Consider the following 22,162-nt stretch of genomic DNA (forward strand, 5'->3'; position numbering starts at 1 on the left):
GTTTTCTCTCTCCCTTGAAAACGGTTTTTAGAGGATATACATTTTCTTTAGAACCACATACGTGATTTCTACAAAGGCTCCCGCATCTCGCGTGTGGCAGAAAGCTGGTTACATGACTTAGGTATATAAAATATGAATGCATTTAGCATGAGTATCGAAATTACATGATAGAATTAATTAATTAGTCATGTCACAACAACTCATGATTTATGACGTCTCTTGTTTTTCTTATGCAGTGCATACTTAAGTATAAATAACAGGTATTCTTCTGCGGTGTGCTGTGCTGTATTTTAGATACCAGGCATAACGCTGACAGGATAGAGAAGGAGCTTCCTTCTGAATTTGGGAGAATATGGCATAGTTGCTATCCATGGTCACTGACTGGCATGTTTGGCATGCCAATCATCCTTGGTTGGCATGCTTAGCTGAGCAATAGATGTCAGAAGTGGGACTCACACATTCGCTAAGGAAAGCCAGCTCGTTTAACCTGACTGAGGATTACCATACTTTAATTCTATCAAAAACCGGACACCCACTGAAACCGTGTTACCTTCTCGGGAAGATAAAAGCCACTGGTGTCTATATGGTTTTAACAGCAACTACCCTATCAATGGGGAAAGAGGCCGTGAATTTGAGAGACAGCAAAGAAGGGCACATGGGAGGGGTTTGGAGAGAAGAAAGGGAAAAGATAAATGATGTGATTATATCATAATCTCAAAGTGAAATCTAAATGGTTTTTAAAAGTGAAGCAGTACCCACAAGCACAGGGATCGTATATGAGGTAGTTTTGACTAGAGACCACGGAAGGAGAGGAAGCCTTGGTTTTCTGAGGCCAGGGTCAAAGCCATGCTGTCTTCTGCCACAGACCACGATGAATGTACCACTACGAACATGTGTTTGAATGGGATGTGCATCAATGAAGACGGCAGCTTCAAGTGCATATGCAAGCCCGGGTTCGTGCTGGCTCCGAACGGCCGCTACTGCACAGGTACGCAGGGCGTTGAGATAAGACAGTCACCGTGGTTGGAGCCATGCTTTTCTCATCTGTGGATCATGCGAGGATAGTTCCATTGCCCTTACTTCCATTTCATTATTCACCTCTCTTGCTAGTTCAGCAAGGGAGATCCCTAAAGCTTCCTAGGGGAAAGTACTCTGTGAGCTTAGAAACAGGAGTGCCTTTGCAAGGTAACAGGGTCTAGGAAAAATTAAGGAAATGGCACCTTGATTTTGGCAAGTCTGAAGAAAACAGTACGGAAATAATTTCTTCCTGATTGTTAGCTAAATGAGTAAGAGTAAGCGAACACCTTGCGAAGCTGCCATTTTTATCTATTTCCAGGCCTGGATTTTCTATGCCCACTCCTTATGGACACAGTATCACATCTTCTCCATAGCAGTGATCTACAGGTCATTTGGAAACATGTCATAATTTTACGATCTTAATTAAGTGAAGATGTGATTTGGATGTTTTCATTAGCTATTTTAAGTTCTAGTGATAATTTTAATAATCAAAATAGAGGCCTCCCAGAATTATATGACATTGTATGACGTTTATGCTCACAAGCAGAACTTCGTAATGTGAAATTCATTTTGTGGTTTTGCCTTGGAAGCAAGCTTTTATTTACATCTCAGTTTCCTCCCTTAGAGGAAATCAGCTCAAGGAACGCTTTCTGCCTTCCACTTTACCAGTCTACCTGAATAAAATAAGATTCGTTATCAATTCCAATGATGTCATTGAAATTCCAGGACAGTAGGGATATAATATGGGACTAAGTTTATGCAATACAAATAGCTTTTAACTCCTCCCCCCACAAAAAAAAATATAGAAAGAAAAGAAAAGGAATACAAGATGAAGTGGAAAGCTATAGGTTTGCCTTGATATCTCCAGGTGAGTTGACTGAGACTTAGCACAGGATAGGTGACCAGCATTTCTCTGTGTCATGCAGCATTGCACGGCAGTCTGGAGCTTCATCTCAGGGTTCCTGAGGAAAGTTAAATGCGTGTATGAAGGTTTCACCTGTCAACCCTTCTGGGAATCATTTTCCATCAATTTTCTCATTACTAATGTTAGACTCTAGGTGTTTTGAAATGGCCGTAGCTTATCAGTTCTGTGTCTGAGGTGTATTTCTGCTGTTGAGAAAGCTGCTTAGGGTTGGACAGCATTTGATAATTGCAAGTGGACTGAAGATTACATGGACTATCTCAGCTTATTTTGTTAGATAGGAAATGTTGAGATTAATGTCAAAACAGAATCTATTTCTGTGTGGAAAAATATTGCAAAAATTGCTCATAGATTTGTAGATATTTACTTCGCTTAACTTGAATTAGATAATAATAGTAGTAAACAAGATAATCAAATAAATAATGGATGTTATGAGACTCTCTTTTCCCCTCAATGCATTCAGCAGGTTTTACTCTCAAAATGTGCTTGAGAGGTCTATATTTTTATAGAAGGTCGGTTGCCATTTTTATATATTCTTTCTGCAAGTTACCCAGTTGGAAGGCTAGTAGGATAGACCAGTTTAGAGAGCAAAGCCTTCTACTCTGTAATGGACCATCTTTTGTCCTCCTCTGGGCAGATGTTGACGAATGCCAGACCCCAGGCATCTGCATGAATGGACATTGCATCAACAACGAAGGATCCTTCCGCTGTGACTGTCCCCCTGGCCTGGCTGTGGGAGTGGATGGACGTGTATGTGTTGGTAAGTGAGCATTCTGTGACGGTCTGATAGTCCCTAGTGATCTCTGATAACATAAAATAGGATATATCAACACAAAAGAATGGTAATATTTAACCACAAGCAGAATGCATGCTAAAACCCAAGTAAGGCTTAAACATGTGCCAAGTGAACGGAGTCTGTCACCAAAAGGCCGTTTTCTATGTGATATCATTTATAAAAGATGCCCCAAAGAGGCAAATCTGCATTCATCCATGTGATTGGTTATGGCAGAAAGGACAGGATGGAGAAGAAAATGATAACTAAATGACATGCAAATGTTTTAAAAACCAATTGTGAGTGTAAATGCCCTTAAAATGTAGAGTTTCAGTGAATTAATTCTATAGCTTGTACATTATATCTCAATATACCTATTATAAAATGAGACCCCCACACTGTCTTCTTTCAAGACTTCTGATGATATACAAAGATACGAGAGTTCCGAATTCAATGGCAATTCATGTTATTATTAATAACCGATATGAAATTGGGGATTACAGTTACATCCATGTAAACTCTTACTTTTATCCAAACAGAGCTTGAGTCATAAGTAACGTGTGCCATAGAAGTGTATTGCTACCTAAAGCTTAAAGTTTTTAAGCTTATGCCTCAAACCATCAACTCCTGAAGGGAAAATAGGAGGCTGAATATACGTTTTACCTTAAGCCATTCTGAATTCCTTTTGGAAACATCTGCCAAGTGGGTACCATGAAAATGAATCAAAGCGCTTGTGCATTGGCTTTGAAAAGATGCTGTGGGCTCTTCAGGACCTAAGCTGTAAAGCTGCAGGGACACTGAGGGAGGTTAGGAAAATGCATTCGTGGGGCTTTCCCTTCCAAGTACTTTCTGGAAACCTGAAGGATGAATCGGTCATTTTGCACCCTCAGATCTTCAACTCATGCAGGAAAACAGCAAGGCTGTTTTGAAAGCATGTTTTGGAGAGAAAGAAAATTCTCAGCCATAGTTGTTAAGACTTTACTTCTAACTCTTGAATCCCAGGAGGAGTGAGGAGGACCAGGCAGGGCCGGCAGATGGAAACCATTTGTTCCCTGGGCCGCATCCTCTGTGCAGGCCTGGCTGCATTTCAGCCTGCAGGTTGTCAGCACTTAGCAGCCAGAAGAATGCAGCCCCTTCCTGTGTGGACAGCTGAAATATGTTCGGTCGTCTTGAAATGCTTCGTTACTTTTTGTCTACACCTACAGGATTCCATTGAAATCTAAAAGTGAACATGAAGCTGGTTTGGGAAGGAGAAATTAGTTCTATTTCCAGCAGCCAGTCTATGAATATTTTTCATGAAATCCATGCTCAAAACCAAGGCTTCATTCTTTTATTCACATATCGGGAGCACATCAGAAATCACTGGGACGACTTTGCGAATTTTTTATCACTATGGCGATTTCAATTTTTTAAAACAAGAGACATAGTTTGGGTGGAAAAATATATATTGCTATTCTCATACTGTGGTAGATTTCTTCGGTCCACCCAGTAAAGAGTGGGAACCATCCCTGATTATGTTAGGAAGAAATCACTGCTATGAATTATTCGAATTGGCTCTTTAACTTAGATTTCTTATTTATATACAAACAAAAATCCATGGTCACCAACAGCATCCAGACAGGTGAAAAAAAAAAAGATGTTTTAATTTTTTTTTTTTTTTTTTTTTTTTTTTTGGTTTTTCGAGACAGGGTTTCTCTGTGGCTTTGGAGCTCGTCCTGGAACTAGCTCTGTAGACCAGGCTGGTCTCGAACTCACAGAGATCCGCCTGCCTCTGCCTCCCGAGTGCTGGGATTAAAGGCGTGCGCCACCATCGCCCGGCAAGATGTTTTAATTTAAAAGGTCAAAGCAAGCCATTCCCTAGTCACTTCGTGGTAGTTTATCCTCACTGCTCCTTAGAACTCCTCATTGGAGCTAAGGGCCAGGCTGAGGCTCAGACAACTCCACAATCAAAGCTCAAAGCGGTGTTTTGACTGTCGCTACATCCTTAGCCAATGAAAGACCTTGAGACTAGGGGAATGTTGGGTACTTGTGTGGCACAGGGTAGGGCTAGGGACTACAGGTGTTGGGATGTTGTCAGTCATTCCCTTTTGTTCTTTTCCCCACCGTGAAGATGCTGAAGATGCTCAAAGGACAGGAAATGGGAGATGTCCTCTGGAAGTTCCTAGTGGCGTAGCTTCTCGGGTTAAAGAAGCTTCCCATCTAACAGCCCCTGTCTCTCTTACCATCGTCTATTTCCATTAGACACTCACATGCGTAGTACCTGCTATGGCGGAATCAAGAAGGGGGTGTGCGTGCGTCCTTTCCCTGGCGCGGTGACCAAGTCTGAATGCTGCTGTGCTAATCCAGACTACGGCTTTGGAGAGCCCTGCCAGCCTTGCCCTGCCAAAAATTCAGGTATTCCCTTGCAAGAGACTAGAACTTCAACAACAAACTTGTCCAAAGATTGCATCTGCTCAAAAGTGTTTTGTCCTTATTCTGAACTGAAGAAGAAAAAACAAGTTTGCATTGGTGTGTGCAGCGTGTAGTCAGAAGTCTCGGACTGCGTGTAAGCTTTGGCTGTACCACAGTGATCACAGTGAGCAGCAACTCTTTGCTCATGCCACTGTGATTGTGGTACAGATTCTATATTCAAATGTTATCCTCAGTTCTCTTGATCTGTGTTGTGATGTAGAATACAGAATACCTTGACATGTATGTGCCATTATTGAATTTATAAACACAAGACAATCTGGTTGACTTGGTAAAAGTCTAGATACCTTATGATGTCAAGTCCAAGGTCCATCAAGGTTGACTCTTGTCTGTTCATACTTTCAAGGAACCTCTGTAGAATATGCCTAAAGACAGCGGGGTTAAAAAATAAACAGAGTCCCTGCTTTTTCTTCAGGTTGAAAATACTTGGGATCACAGGCAGCAAATACAAATTACAATGTGTATGATCGGCACCTTGAAAGGGTCACGGGCAGGGAAAGCGTGAAGGATGAAGCAGGCTGTTGCCTAAGGCAGGGGGATGAATAAAGCAGAGAGGTGCACACTTAGTTGATTCTCTTTCCACGTGGAGGATAAGAGAGAACTTCCTGCAAAGTTGATGGGTTTTGAGTTCTGTGGACAGTCTTAAATGGGTTGTTCGAACATTTGGAAAAATATTCCATGCATCTCAAATTACTGAATATGACATTTTCTTTTTAGAGAAAAAAGGGGGGGGGATAAACTATCCTAAACTTAATATCAGGTATTAAAGCACAGATTTAAATGGAAAGAAAGCATTTCATATGTCATCCCTCACTCTTCAAGGAACACATGCTAATCAGCCAGGAAACGCTCTGTTGAAAAAAGTTTACTGCACACAGGAGTTAGCAAAGGAGAATGCAAATAGTAGTTTTACATGTGAAAAAATGTCTGCTATAAAAATTATAATGAAATGGCAATTTTATTTATCAGTTTGGAGAAGCTATAGGCAATTGATTTTTTTTCCTGTGATGGGAAGATATACCAAAAGAGATACTCTTAAATGACAGAAGGCTGAGTATTCTGGGAACAGGGAAGGGATGTTAGCCTCAAAAGAAGCATGCACTAGGATAAGTTTTACTTTCAAAAAAAAATTAATTATTTGAGAAGCATAGCTGAAGCTGTCATTGCTTGTCTAAGTTTTTCCAAATTGGAAAGACCGAACTATATCAATAAGGGACTGATGAAGAAATGTAGTCTCTCCATATAACTGAGAATAAAATATTGATGCCCTATAAAGGGGACATTGACACGACATGTCTGTGACAGAGTTCTTGGGACCCAAGCCTATTTCCCTACCCACCTCAGTAGCTTGGGGCAAATTACCCTGTTACTCTTTGTTAATTTACTCCCTTGTAAGAGGGGAAAAAATGTTTCTAGCTGGCTGTATTAGAACAATTAGATTCATTATTAGATGTAAAATGGAGACTACCTGGTATTCAGTAACTATGATGACATAAGTTTCGACTCTTGTCATGTTGTCATGGAGAAAAGAAGACAAAGGCAACGTGGTGGCATGTCATAGATTAAAGTTGCATGTGAAAAATATTGAAACATTTATCAATATAGTGAGATCATCCCTACCCATGGTTGCAAGGAATTCTACTTCTTATACTTTACCCTGATTCTTAGAATTCTTGAAATTATTATGGTCTAGAAAATAGTGGATTGTTTTCATTATCAAGATGAGTTTACATAAAATTGTTATGTTAATGACAAAGTGTGGAATAAGCTTCTTTTAACTTTTCTTATTTCCATTGTTATGTTAATGGAGGGATGTGGAGTGGGCGTGGCTTAACACTTCCCATCTGTTTTCATCACACAGCTGAGTTCCAAGGCCTTTGTAGCAGTGGCGTGGGCATCACTGTGGACGGAAGAGGTAATCCTGCTCAACTCTCAGTCTCATGGCTTTCTGATTATCATGGGAATATGGTTATAGTTACTGTGAAAATGAAGAAGTGGAGACTGGTAGGGTGAACCCTTTTCCGTCTTCCAGAGAAACAGCTGTTAAGTTGGATGGCGTTAAGTGACATTTCACACGTGACTGCTTTTCACGAGAGATAAATATCTATCTGTTAAAAGTGTTCCACTGAGAATCTCACTCACAGTCCATATCCATGATTTTATGTGTCTGTTTCTTTAAGACAGCACTACACCAAATAATGATACAGATACAGCTAGGAAAAGAATACCTGTCTTTAAGAGATATTTGATATGGATCAGGTCTGGGATACACCGTCCCGAAATAACTAAGATCATTTATGCTCTAAAAACCATCAAAATGTTCCTCTCCAACTGCAGAAGTAAAATTCATTCATGATCTCTTATTTCCAACTGTGTGTCATGTTTTAACAAGACTCCGAAAGAGAAGCAAGGGTGTCTGTGTTGGGGCAGACTGTAAATCTTCAGGCGGTGCTCTTACATTTTAAATAAATATCTGAGACCAGAGAAAGGCAGAATGTTACTGGGATATTTTTTCCCAAATACAAAATGAAAACATAGGTAAAGAAGCAGAGAGTTTCTAAGGAGGTCTTTCTAATTCCATTTTCCTTTTTAAAGACAGTGTCCTGAAGCCCAGGCTGGCCTTTAATTCCTGAGCCCTTTTCCCTGTCCCAGCACCTGGGATTATAGGGATGTTCTGACTGGCAGATCCTTCCCAATTGCTGGGAACAGTGATCACCAGAATTTGATCACAGTGAACCAAATGGGGACTTTTGCAACACAGTAGTTTGTTGTTAGGGTTTTTTCCCCCTCTTTTGTTGCTTTCTTTTGTTTTTGTTTGTTTGTTTCGTTAATTCCCTGTCATTGGCCTCCCACCAAAGCCCACTGCCTGTTGGGAATTGTGTGTTTGTTTGACTGGAGTTCACCTCACTGTTCCTGGGCAGTGAGGCAGCTGTCATGTCCTTAGCTTGCTATAAACTGAGCTGTTGAGTGGCCATGTTTTAGTGACTTCTGGGTTCATTCTAACTCAGGAACAATGAGAAGCACCATGTATCCCATTACTTAAATAATTGCTAATTATGAGAACAAAGCAAGAACACTCTGTGACTACGAAGTCATACAGGCCTTCCTAATAAATCTCCATGTTTTAATTAGATGGCTATCATACCTATTAAATTGAGATTTCTTTTGGATTTTGAGCCAACAGCCTGTAATTTTTCTTTATTAATTTTGTCAAAAATATAGACATTGCTAGATGGCTTAACTATTTGGGCGGGGCCAGCTCCTTTCATTACTTTCTCTTGACTTACCAGAGAAGTGTCGTGTCCTTCAGTTTTTTTCTTATTATATTTCCTTTTTCTTTCTAAAACACAAACGGTAGGTTTTCAAAGTTAGATGCTTCACGTGCCGAAAGCTCCTTGTTAGGTCCTCCTGTGTCAGCAAACAGGTGTCTGTGAGTGTTAAACATGCCGCCTTTTATGCAGATATCAACGAGTGTGCTTTGGACCCTGACATTTGCGCCAATGGGATCTGTGAAAACTTGAGAGGCAGCTACCGCTGTAACTGCAATAGCGGCTATGAGCCAGATGCTTCAGGAAGAAACTGCATCGGTAAGTTCCTGCGGATATGTGTACAAGAGCCACTCGGGTCGTTTAATTCCCTGGATCGGAGGAGAAACAATAATTAACGATGAAAACTAGAACTCCCATAGCTTTTCTTATGGTCTTTGTATTGGGCATTGATACAAAATTATTAGAATTGAGTTCTACAGGACAGCGTCGAATTTGATGGGGTACTGTATATTTAAACAGTCTTTTCCCAAGAGAGTGAGTACAAATGAATCGTTCACCAACTGCTTCTCTGTAGTTATCTGAATCCTAAATGTTTTCGGCGAGGTGTAGACTTCAAAGGCTAACACACTTGATAGTTTGGGAAAGTGCGGTTGACCCAGGTTGGAGGAACCTTGACTTGATCAAGAAACCACTAGTTACTGCTATGGCTAAATATGATAGCTGAGAGAAGTCTCTCCCTTTTGTAACTTACAAAAGAATGTGGTAACCAAACTCCTGTGTAATTTATATTCAGCAGAAGGAAAAGGAGGAAGATAAGGAGACTTTCAGGCCAACACTTTATTAGTTTGCATCTTCAAGAGATTGGATAAAATCAAAACTGTCCCACAGAACAATTGAGTCCATTTTCATAAAATGAGAATTATTGGAACTATCATTGTACATAACACTTACAAATTACCCAGAATGCTTTTTACAACCAAGCAACTGATGATTATGAGTAAAGAAATTTAATAGCTGTGTTTTTGCTAAGGGTTTTATTGCTTAATATACCCATTTGATCTTGAATTTAAGATATAGACAGATGAATTTAAATTACGTTCTTATTATTACATGCTTAAATAGACTATTATATACTTAAATGAACTAAACACATATAAGAAAGTGTACCGGCCAAAGATTATTGAACAGTTCTAAAAACATGCAGATGGGCCAGGAGTTTGGAACCATTGCTAGGAGCTTGCCTAGAATTCTTGAAGCCTTGGGTTCAATCCTCTGCACCACGTAAACCAATGGTGGTGGCACACACCTGTAATCACAGAATTTGGGAGTCAGAAAGATCAGAAATTCAAGCACTATGACAACCATAGTCCCTGGTCAGCCGGGCTGGAAATCCTGTCTCAATAAATAAATAGATAGATAGATAGATAGATAGATAGATAGATAGATAGATACCAAACCACCCTTTCTTAAGTGGAAGCAAAGACACTTCCAAATGAGCATGTGGGTGGGCCCTTTGAAAACCAAAAATATCCTGTGACCAGGCCCACGCAGAACTCAGGTCACACAGCTATGACACGTTACATATGTGTGATGTTTGTTAAAGACTTAGAGATGAAGGGATTGGAGAGATGTTGCAGCAGTTAAGAGCACTGACTGCTCTTCCGGAGGACCAGGGTTCAGTTCCCAGGACCCACATGGTGGTTCATAGCTCTCTGTGACCCCAGTTTTCAGGACATGTGATACCCCCTCTGGCTCTCCACATTGTGTGCACACAGTGCACATACATACATGTAGGCAAACACACACATAAAATAAAAAACATGCAAGTCTTACCAAGTATTTGACTCATCATTTTCTTACCCATTTCTCATGGAATTGAACTATGTCCCTTAGTAAACATACATCAAAGTCCTCAACCTCAGAAGCACAGGATGTGGCCTCATTCAGGATTAGTTTTTTTTTTTAAATATATATCTAACTTTTGGAGAATTTCATATGTGCATACAAAGCATGTTGAGCATATGTCTCCTGCCCCTCCCCCAGCTTCTTCCACATCCCTCCCCTTTCTACTGTCCTGCCCCCTCCAACCTCATCCATTCTTTTAAAAAAAATAAATAACCAATTGAGTCCAATTTGTGCTGCCCATCTATGCGTGGGTGTATATGATCATCCACCGGAGCAAGGTAACCCTAGTAGGGGCCATACCCTTGAAGAAAAGTGACTGAGGTTATACAAGTTTCATTTAAGAAGACATATTAAGAGATGGAATCAGAGCAAAATATAGCATCCAGAGTGGGTAAGACTCAAGTGAAGCAGAAAGAATACTATCTATGGTGATGCTACGTGAAATTGTTTCCTGATCCCTGTTTCAGTGTCATCATGGTGACCCTATGCCATTTGACCAAGGGCAACTGCTTGCGAGAGGAAAAATGTCACTTTAAGCAAAAGGAACTCCCTATCCCCAAGTGCGGTTATTATTTCTTCCTCTCGGTAACCAAACTTGCCGATAAGAAGTCAGTGCCTGTAACCTCAGCCCACAGTGAGTGAATTGAGTGCCAGCTGGAGCTACAGCGTGAGATCTGTTCCAAATAAAGGGAGATAAAGCTAATGTGAATGTTTGAACCGTCTTCCCTGGGCCGTTCTACATGGCCAGAGGAATGTACGAAATGAATCAACAGTGCTCTGCTAGGAACTCCACTTCCTTAGCTGGAAACACAATGGGAAACTTTCCCACAACCGACACTTAATGCATTCTTGGAATTTTAATAGAAAAAAATTGAAAAATATCGTATTCTTATTATGTGTAAGGTTACTGGCAAATGAGTTTAACTATCTATTATATTTTATCAGTGCTTTCAATGTAAAAATAAACCTAGCATAATCGCTTTTAGGGAGTGGGGGAAGGTAACTGAAGGAGAACAAAGAATGAGCCCTGGCTAAGTCTGACACATTTTCCAAGGACTTCAGAAGATCGTAAAAGCCTCCACCAGCATAAGAAGAAGGTACCCACTGAATAGCACAGAATGTATTTGCTCTAGTATGGCATAAAAATACCAGGTCAGAGCACTCCGGAGGCAGAGGCGGGCGGATCTCTGTGAGTTCAAGGCCAGCCTAGGCTACAAGAGCTAGTTCCAGGACAGGAACCAAAAGCTACGGAGAAACCCTGTCTCGAAAATCCAAAAAAAAAAAAAAAAAAATACTGAGTCAGAGCAAAGAGAGAGGGACAAAACCAATAAAAATAAAGCGTAGGCGGTTCGTGTGATGTTCCTGTAACCATGTCCACCTCTTGTCTTCTGCTGACTGCTTGCAGACATTGATGAGTGCTTGGTAAACCGGCTGCTTTGTGACAATGGCTTATGCAGAAACACCCCGGGGAGTTACAGCTGCACATGTCCCCCTGGCTATGTGTTCCGGACAGAGACAGAGACCTGCGAAGGTAAGGGCTGGGCTGTCCTCCTTGACTTGGCATGTCTGAGCCCCTGAAGCACCTCAAAATACATCCACAGAAGTCATAGTAAAGGGGTGCCATCAAAATACGTGTGAGAGAATGTCTTCCTTGTTTTATGATCTCTGTCCGTGGATTTGAAAATTCTAGGAGTGGCATTCATGTAAACACAGTTTATAAACACCGCTGGTTTGTTTCATTCACATAGGTGATCATCAAGCAGCTGGAAAAACCAACAGAAAGAGCCGTATAACTTCACTCATTTAAATAAAATATCCGATTTTGTTCACTAGGTTTACCCTTTTAAAAAAAACCACTGTGACATACTAACCTAAAAACCTACATTCCAAAAGTACTCAGTGGCTAGCCACTTCATTGTGAACTGGATGGTTGATAGTGTCAAAACGTTGACCTAGAAAAATATTTGGAGCCTATGTGAAACTAATTCCTCCCTGAAATACATATTCTATGAAAATTATCCTTTCCGCTTGACTAGCTGAAGGATATCATTTGGGTTTGTAACTCTAAATTAGGTCAATATTTTAAAACCTCGTTTTTTCTGCCATGAGTTTCTGCGGTGCAAGCTTCTTGAACAAGTTCAATGCTTAAGGCAGTCTCCGTTTTCAGTGGGACTCGGGCTATGATGTGAGTGCATTCAGGGATGACTTGATATCTTGATCCCAGTTCTGTTTCAGAATAATCTATTTCTTAGCTACCATTTGTTTTCTTCCTTCAGTGTCTAGGATGTGGGCCTGCAGACAGCTCCTATAATCTGCTCAAATCCTGCTACCACTTCCAAATAGTAGCTTGTTTTAAGAAAGTTAATATTAATTATTGCAGAAAAACCCTTTCCTTTTCTGTGGGTGTGATTGTTCCTCGGCCACTCCACACCCAGGAGAAGTGCAATAGCACTATTATAAGGTGGGGGGGAAATGTTAGCATCCTCTTTTCATCTTCTTCTTTAACTTCAAAGCATTCTTGTGGACAGAAGCAAGTTAGGACTATTGAACAAGATGGCAAAACACAAATGTCTCAGCTGAAGCCAAAGGAATGCAATTACAAAGCGCAGTTCTAAGTTTGGATTGAGTTGGAGGGACCTCTGAAAAAGAGTAATTAATCAATAGGTATGGGTGGGGGGACAGTCATTTACATAAAATCACATTTTCCTAAACTGAGCTAAGATAATTGCTTCCCTTATTGTCTGGCAAGACACACCCATCCTTTCTGGGTTGGAGTACCTGTCTTCTCCACAGATGGTCAGGGCATCCCCTAAGAGCGAGGGGCATCTCTTGGTAAACCCTGCTAGGCTCTGCAACTATACATGTGACATTTCCTATTTCCTGGCTTCTATTCACACTCCCACCACCCATTTTCCTTCAACATTCTCTGAGAAAAGCTTGTCTAGAGCATTTCCCTGTTTTGCTTGTCCCCCAACCCAGAAGGGCGAGGTAAGGGGTTTGTGGCATTTTTGTTTGTCCTGGATAGCCACACCTCTGCTACATTTTACCATTTCGGTTCTCTGTTAAAGGGTTAAGTTTCCCTAAATCTCAGGAAACGTAGAAAGTAAGGGTAGATGAGATGTCGTCTCGATTAGCTCAGAACTATTGCTGATTAAAGGCTTGCTTCCCAACTGTCGCATGCACCATTCCTTCTGGCGATGGCATGAGAGAGAGTCGGAACCAAATGGCTGGGGTCTGGTTCTGTGGTGCGAACACTGAATTGTCAAAACAAGTAAGACAGAGTTGAAAGGCACTGACAGGTAAACTACCAAACAGGTAAAAGACAGAATGACATTTAGTATCAAAATGCTGGCTTGTCACATAAATGGTAAGTCACTTCAGTGGCAAACCAGACAACAAGGACAGTAGAGATGTCTTGACTTCCTTTGTTTAAAGAGCACTTGTTCCCACAAACCTTAGTCTTTCCTTTGATATGGAAATGACTTTTATCTGGGGTTCATAGGAAAGGAGTCTATAGTCTATGAATAAAGATGAAATGATAGAAAAATATTTTGGCTCCAACCTTATAATGTTGGTGGAAATTAAAAAAAAATAATAATCAGTTAGTCTGGAAACTTACCCAAGTAACTATTTACCCACTGTTATTTGCCTTTCATTTAACGTTTTCCCCCAAACTGCATATGTACCGACCAAGGGGCCTCTCTTCTCGTGTCTCCTTAAGTCTCCTGACTTCCACCATTGGGCGCAATCAATTTGTCAGCCTGGTCTCTCCTCTCTAGTCTTCCTTCACTAATTTCCATGGGCTAGACAGAGAATTAGGACCAGACTTTTTGCAAATTTCAGCTTTTTGTGTATGTGTTTTCTCTGTTGGCTGACTCTATTTGTAATTCATGGTTTCAATAGATTAATTTAAATATATAATAAGCAACAGTACCAATAAGCAGAAGGTTTCTCTGTATTTTAGACTGAGGTTACAAAAGAATTATTTCATTTTGCTTGAGCTTGGAGAGTCTGTGAAAGTTAAAATTTTTACATCCCGGACTGTGGTTTCGATTGTGTTTCCAGTGACATAACTAGTTCAATGTAAACCAGATGTGCTTTGAAGTTTATTTCCAGAAATGTACAGTGAACTGTTTCAATTTCTGGTTCCATGACATTTATACCATAAAAACACTGTATTTAAGGGAAAACTAAATAGTTGATATTTGTAGTTGTCGCTGTGTGTGTTTATAGTTTTTGAGTAGGCCATTGCTTAATTCAAAATGGATATTTGAAAAACTATAACTATGACACCAGCCCTTCTTTTTTGGGGGGGAGCTCTCACAAATGAATTAATTGGAGAATTAAATGTGGGATACCCTCAGATTGCATACTTCTTGCTCATCTCGTTTCTTTTGTACTTAAATTTTTATGAAAAGGTTTCAATACTTTTCATTGAAAAGCCTTGTATTTGAATTAGTCTTATAAATATTTGTATTGTTCTTTCAAGAAGTCCTTTTTCATTGCAAGCAACCTAAAAGCAAAATATACTCGCATTTCCCGCAGTAATGTATAGCTCAAGAACTAAATTAATATCTAAGCTCATCTCTAGACACCCTGAAGTGACAGTAACTGCTCTCTACAGAAATTTTTTAATTAAAATATAATTATATAATTCTCTCCTCATCTCTTCTCTCTCTCCAGCTCCTCCCATGCATCTGCCTCTCAAGTTCATAACCACCATCTCTTTAAATGTTGTTACATGTGTGTGCATCTAAATATATAACTATAACCTGCTCAGTCCGTATGATGTTGTTGGTATGTGCATGTTTTTAGGGTGACCACTTGGTACTGAATAACCAGTTGGGGCATCTTCCCTATTCTTAGTATTCCTTACTTGTCTATAGTTCTTGGTTTAGGGTTTAAGCCCCAGTGAGATTTCCCCTTCCTTTGCTAGCACATCTTTCGTATTTGAACATAGACTTTTAAGTTGATATTTTTATCCCAGTGACTGGCAGTCAGCTCTGAGCCTGGCCCTTTCAGGACTGGTTTACATCTCACTTGAGGTAGTCAGGAGCAAGCATTGGAGCCTTCTAGCTTTACCTACAACATTTTAAAGAAAAGAAGTGTCTATATTAAATCCAAAGATATGTATAGAGGGGACTATCTCCTTGGGATCTCAGAGACCATTCTGTTTGACCTAAAAGCATTGAGGTACATTGCTGTGTTTGGAGTAATTAAGCAAGGATAGATAATTAAGTGGCTGCCTTGGTGACTGAGTAATTGGATTTTATGGAAAGTGACTTTGATGTTATCATTCATATTTTAATTGAGACCTGTGTCTACCTTTTATTAATTCATAATGGTATGCTATTTACCTTTGAGAATTTCTTAGGCACCTCTTGAAAATGTAGGTGTACTATGATTCTATTTGCTTTTGACATCAACAGAAACTGCTTAGGTTACTGGTATATGATTTGATTTGAGATTAAAGCAGTAATCATGAAGTCCTACTCTATGCAATTAAATTTGTTTATTTTTTCTTTTTGTATTGGTTCTGGAGATTAAATTCAGCAACCTGAGGCATGTGCTCCACCAACAGACAACTCCTCCACCCTGCCGCAGCTCTACTTTTCCAAATTTATGTCTTGCTAAAGTTAATTAATTGTGTGAAGTAATTCATTAAGTAATCATGTGACCGTAAAGGGCAGAGGAAAGAGAATGGTGACTGTGGAGAGTTCTGTAGCCAGGATGAATATCCCAGTCCTTGTTTCTTGGGTTGCCTCTAGGAATTCAGAATTAAAGCCAATGCTGGTATGCTTTTGTCTTCAAACCTCAGAGAACTCTAAGAGACAGAAAACAATGAAGCTTTGTTGTGCCATTGGATTGCACCTGAGTGACAACCAAGAAGCAAACCAAAGCAGCTATAAATAGTCAGAGTCATAGAAGGTGCACATACTGAATCCTTTTCCAAACAGTGTGTTCCTTCTGGTCCTACTGAGGGTCCAGTCAAATAGATGTGTAACCACACTGTAGAACATGTCTTCATTCCCCATTCACTTTAGGCTTTGCAGATCCATATTAAAATTATAAGAGCCAAGTTTACCAGACGTTCTGGCATAGCGCGGCTTGCTGGAATAATATTTTCCAGAAACGCATGGCAGCTCTAACGGAATCTTTTCCTTCTGCATTGTAGACGTAAATGAGTGTGAGAGCAACCCGTGTGTCAATGGGGCCTGCAGGAACAACCTCGGCTCTTTCCACTGTGAGTGCTCGCCCGGCAGCAAGCTCAGCTCCACCGGATTCGTCTGCATCGGTGAGCTTCCTACAAGGATTCCATGTGAAGGTTGTTCCCTACCTCAGCCTTCCTGTGGGGGAAACAGAAAGGACAGGAGGAGAGTGGAAGAGCAGAAATTAGGAAGACTTTTAAACATTTTCGTCCCAGAATGCCCCCTTTCACATCAGTAGCTACATGATGCTGTGGTTGTAGGCTTTTCTATATATGTATAGAAATATATAGAGAATACACACACACACATTTCTATATATGTATAGAAATATATAGAGAATACACACACACATTTCTATATATTTATAGAAATATATAGAGAATACACACACACATTTCTATATATGTATAGAAATATATAGAGAATACACACACACACATTTCTTATCCTTCAAATGCTTTAAAAGGCATGGTACCATCAAATCCCTATCACAAATCTTTAAACCTTCTTTTGTAATCAAAGACATGATGGAATTTGGATTCAGTTCAGAGGATAAGAATATGAAGATTTTAACCAGGAATACGTAGGAGTTTAGTATTTTCCTTTCTCTCATCCATCATCCTCCAAAGAAAAGAAGATAAGTGTTCTTCTGCTTTGGAAAATCTCTATGGATAAAAATATGACTCAAAATCACTAAGGCCAGTTCTTTTATTCCTGATTTTGTTCCAAGATAGGATTTTGATGTATAGCCCAGGCTGGCCTAGAACCTGACATAGAGCAGGCAGATTGGGAATTGACAATTCCCCTGTCTCAACTCCACAGATCCTGGGATTGCAGGCAGGAGCCACCGTGCCTGCTCAAGACCAGGTCTTGGTAATGGCACAGAACGTGTACAGAGTGTGAAAGTGTGATCTGGGAATAAATATCGTGTATAAAGGAAAGGTCTGCCCCTGTCATTACTCCTCCATCTTGTGGCATGCCACAATCCCCATGGCTGTAGTAATAAGAGCGGCGGGGCTGCGTTCCCAGCACCCCGGCCGCCTGCTCAGCTAGCTTATGCCCCGAAATAACAACACACAAACTGTATTCATTTAAACACTGCTTGGCCCATTCTCTTCTAGGCTAATTCTCACATATTAATTTAGCCCATTTCTAATCATCTGTGTGTAGCACCCCAAGGTGCGCTTACCGGGAAGATTCTAGCCTATGTCCATCCTGGGTCGGAGCTTCATCCCGGGAGCGGGGCATGGCGTCTCTCTCAGGTGTCTGCTCCCGAGAGGAGAGATGTGGAGTCTGACCTCACTTCCTCTTCCTCTCAGCGTCCAGTTCTGTTTACTCCTCCCACCTATCCTCTAACCAATAAAATGGGCCAGGGCAGTTCCTTTATTAGCCAATGTCCTTCCTCCATCATTTCCCCTTTTTCGGTTTAAACAAAAACAAAAAAAAAAAGGCTTTAACTTTAACATAGCAAAATTACATATAACAAAACAGTTATCAAGTAAAAGTTACAATAATCTTTATCATAACTAAGGAAAACTATAACTAATTATTCTTAACTCCATCAAAGACTCCAGAAAGATACAATAATACCTAAGCAAACAAGAAAAAAGCAACTTTTAAAACTCTAGAAATGACAGAGACATCTCGCTGCCTGGACAGTCACCCAAAGTTCCTCTGTACCGTTGGGGCATCCATCTTCAGCCTTCAGGCCCATGCTATCCAGCAGACATTTCCATAAAGCAGGAAAATTCAAAGTCAGTTCAGTCACTATCTGTTGTGTCCTGCAGAATGTCTTGCAGACTCTTTCATGAATCAGGAACCCCAAAAGATCATCTCACCTTAGGCAAGTTCAGTAGTCCTCTCTCTGGGGGTTCTTTGTGTCCAGTTGATGCAACAGTCCAGGCAAGAGCAGTTTCTTGCCCAAATGGCTATCAAACTCCATAAGGATCCTCTTCGATGCCCATCTTCTTCTTGAAGTAGATTGGTGCTGCCAGGAGCAGAGTGTCTCATTGTCATGAAAAGTCCTAAGTTATTAAAACATTTAAAATGCCATATTCTATAATCTTTGAAAGATATGAAGAATGTCTATCTAAAATATATCTCTATATATCTAGAAAATCTAATTAACATGACTACAAGCTTTACTATTATCGATGATTATCCATTAACAACCTATATTTCTTAATTATACAGTACATATTTAAATGAACTACACAATCACAATACCTTAATCAAAATCAGAAACTTATACATATAACAAAATTGACCTTAAATCTCTATCAATAAAGCAAAATCTATACTAATGCAAATTATTCATACCTATATCATATCCCCCTTTAAATGTAAAAGGACGTTTATAAACCCTATTTGGGAACATGGGCGCAGTTTTTTCTCTCCAAACTGCTTCCTGCTGAATGGGGGCGTCGTTAATTAGGTCTTTTATGGTATAACCTGTGTGCTAGTTTCATCTCAGTTGGCAGTTGAGTGAAGCAATTTTTTGAAGGTGTTCACAACAACCCTTCAGGAGGGCGTGGTCCATCATACCAAATCTGAATAGAAGAAATGAACAGCATCTCATCCTCTGTGAAAACAAAATAAGAAACTCCTTTCCAAAGTATCATATCCTTAGATCCAAATTCAAAATATCTATGTTGGATTAGTTCAGCAGCATTTATAAATAAATATCTTTTAGCATCTGTTGCTCCTTCCTCAGCATTTAAATAATTTAAAGAGAGCACAATAGCATACAGTATCAAAATTCTCTGTGTATTTTCCATCTTTGTGCAGCTTTGTTTTCACCTCTATTTTGTTTATTTTTACTTTTAACTCTTTGCTTTTTGAGACAGGTTTTCTGTATCTTTGACCTGAAGTAACTCTGTAGACCAGGCTGTCTTTGAACTCTCAGAGATCTGCCTGTCTCTGCCTCCCAGGCATTTGGGATTAAAGGTGTACACTACTACACCTTGAACTCACAGAGATCTGTTTGTCTCTGCCTTCTAGGCACTGGGATTAAAGGCGTGTGCTACCACACACAACAACTCTCTTCCTTTATTTTTTTCCTTACTTTAAGAACTTCAACTTTTAGCTTGCACATATTTTTAACACACAGTAAACCATTTAGAAATTTTTTTTTTGTCTTTGAATCTCTCTTTACTGTACATCTCTCTTTTTCTGACCACACTAGTCTTTAAATTACTGAGCAATATGGGTAGGATTAAAGGCGTGGCTTTGCCAGCTAGATCCAGTCCATCCCTTAGCTTTCCAGCCTCATGGCTGAGGTACCGGCTGTAGGCTTGTTTATTGCAACAACTCTATGGCATTTCAAGGTCCTTGCCAGCAAGCGAGCTTCAGTAGCCTGTGCTTGCAAACCGCATGAACCGCCTGCGTAAAAGAGTCAGAGTTTGCCCTGGCAGGACAGCCCAGAAAGCCGGCATTTTTAAACGGCGCAGCTTTTTTCCTGCTACGGCTGAAAACCGAAAAGCATGCGTTCAGCTTTTTGCCAACACCGAAAGCTGAAACTAAAGCTGAGTCAGGAAGCCTCTCTCAGATGAAAGCACATGCTTGCCTCTAACAAGCAGAGCAGACCTGAGAACACAGCGAGTCTAGTTGCCATCAAACAAATCGTAGCACTTTGCTCCAAATGCTCTATTCAAAAGCTCTGTCTCCCGCAAGAGCCAGACAGAGATCGCAATGGTGGCACAGCCCCAGGAAGTCGCGCTTTAAAATTACACAGCGTTTTTTCTGCTACTGTTGCCGAATCAGGAAATCTCTCTACAGCATGCCACTAACAAACAGCAAAAATCTGTGTTAAACTCTCTCTCCCTTATTTTTAAGCATTCTCAGGTTTTTTAAGTGGGTTTAGTCCATCACGTGGGGCGCCAATCTGTAGTAATAAGAGTGGTGGGGCTGCGTTCCCAGCACCCCGGCCACCTGCTCGGCTAGCTTATGCCCCGAAATAACAACACACAAACTGTATTCATTTAAACACTGCTTGGCCCATTCTCTTCTAGGCTAATTCTCACATATTAATTTAGCCCATTTCTAATCATCTGTGTGTAGCACCCCAAGGTGCGCTTACCGGGAAGATTCTAGCCTATGTCCATCCTGGGTCGGAGCTTCATCCCGGGAGCGGGGCATGGCATCTCTCTCAGGCGTCTGCTCCCGAGAGGAGAGATGTGGAGTCTGACCTCACTTCCTCTTCCTCCCAGCGTCCTGTTCTGTTTACTCCTCCCACCTATCCTCTAACCAATAAAATGGGCCAGGGCAGTTCCTTTATTATCCAATGACCTTCCTCCATCACATGGCTACCTAGTATCTACCTTTAAAAGAAGCTACACAGTACCAATATACATGGGCAAGTTCTTTTTTGCTGTCTAGCCAAAATGAATTAGCGATTTAATAGTTAAGAAAAGATACAAGTGGTTTCACCATTGTCTCCATAGACAGGTGGGTGCTATCTTACTTATTTGATTTTAGTTAGAAATGAGCAAGGCCCAGATTATCAATGGAACCCTCTTTGGAGACACGACACTCCTGTCTTCATTTCCTAATGAAACATGGCCACTGGAATCTGAGCATTGGTTGGTTCTCCTTCCAGAAATCAGTTGCCACATGCCTTGGGCAGAGCTGCATTTTTTTTTAAATCTAATTACCAGTGGTAGGGTATGGGGCTTGGATCTGTAAAGCAGAAATATTTCTGCTAAGGCACAATTTCCAACCAAGACAGAGTCATTTTTATTACATAAAGGAAATGAACTCAGCATCAGTCAATTCATAGTCAGAAAGCAATCTGTATGCCACTTGAGCATCAAAGGCATCCTCCTTTCTGTTTCATCATATAGACTTTTATTATCTTGGCCTTTTGTCCTTATAGTTATTAATGAAACAAAGACGTTTTATTCCCAAATCATTAAGTCATTCTTCCATTTGCCAACAAGTAAACACCACCACATTTCCCCAGCCAGTGTCTTAAGCTTTTCATTCATTCCGATAAAACCTGAGTGTTTCCGCTGGCTTTCTCTTTCCACCATGTGAATCCCAGGAAAAGAACTCAGGTCATCAGGCTTGTTGGCAAGCACCTTTACCCACTGAGCCATCTCTCCAGCCTGCCTGGAGCATGTTTTCAATGGGGCTACCTAATCAGTGATTGCCCTGCCACCTCTAGTCACAGGGTATAAGCCACAGGGCATAGGGAATGAAATTTCTTCTGTGTGGTTACTAAAGTCAGACCATCTGTGACTTCACTGGGCTCTAAGAATAGTTATGGACTTTGAGTTAATCCTTCAGATACACTAAAGATTATCTTAAGTGATTTTGTAAACGTTTAAAAGACAATTGTATCCAGGTTGCTGTTGTTAGACCTGACAGGACAATGTATTTGACTCAGCTTTCCTGTGTTGCTCTGCTCTGGTTCCATAGTGCCTTATAATCCACACCTGTGTCTTTGTCCCAGGTCTGCGTGCATTCTTGCCCATGTCCCTAACTCCCATAGACATACAAGAGCAGCAGCTTCTCTGCTATTGGATCCCATGGTTTATTCCTTATGGTCGACTATTAGCAAAGAAGCCTGTCACTCACTTTCTCAGGACTTGCATTGTGA

General features: G+C 40.5%; 1 protein-coding gene across 2 annotated transcripts in view; it reads left to right on the forward strand.

Moving 5' to 3' along the window:
- The window catches only part of LOC121443619 (fibrillin-2), a 196,653-nt gene that overhangs the window by 104,594 nt on the left and 69,897 nt on the right, over positions 1-22,162 (forward strand). For both annotated transcript variants that reach the window (XM_041645440.1, XM_041645441.1), the window contains exons 14-20: positions 866-988; positions 2,577-2,699; positions 4,953-5,105; positions 7,042-7,095; positions 8,642-8,767; positions 11,760-11,885; positions 16,530-16,649. In XM_041645440.1, coding sequence (XP_041501374.1) covers positions 866-988; positions 2,577-2,699; positions 4,953-5,105; positions 7,042-7,095; positions 8,642-8,767; positions 11,760-11,885; positions 16,530-16,649 — 825 coding nt within the window. The remainder of the gene's footprint in view (positions 1-865; positions 989-2,576; positions 2,700-4,952; positions 5,106-7,041; positions 7,096-8,641; positions 8,768-11,759; positions 11,886-16,529; positions 16,650-22,162) is intronic.

This window comes from Microtus oregoni, unplaced genomic scaffold (genome assembly GCF_018167655.1).
Source record: "Microtus oregoni isolate MIOR12 unplaced genomic scaffold, Mior012 000110F_ref0000174, whole genome shotgun sequence".
NCBI lineage: Eukaryota > Metazoa > Chordata > Mammalia > Rodentia > Cricetidae > Microtus > Microtus oregoni.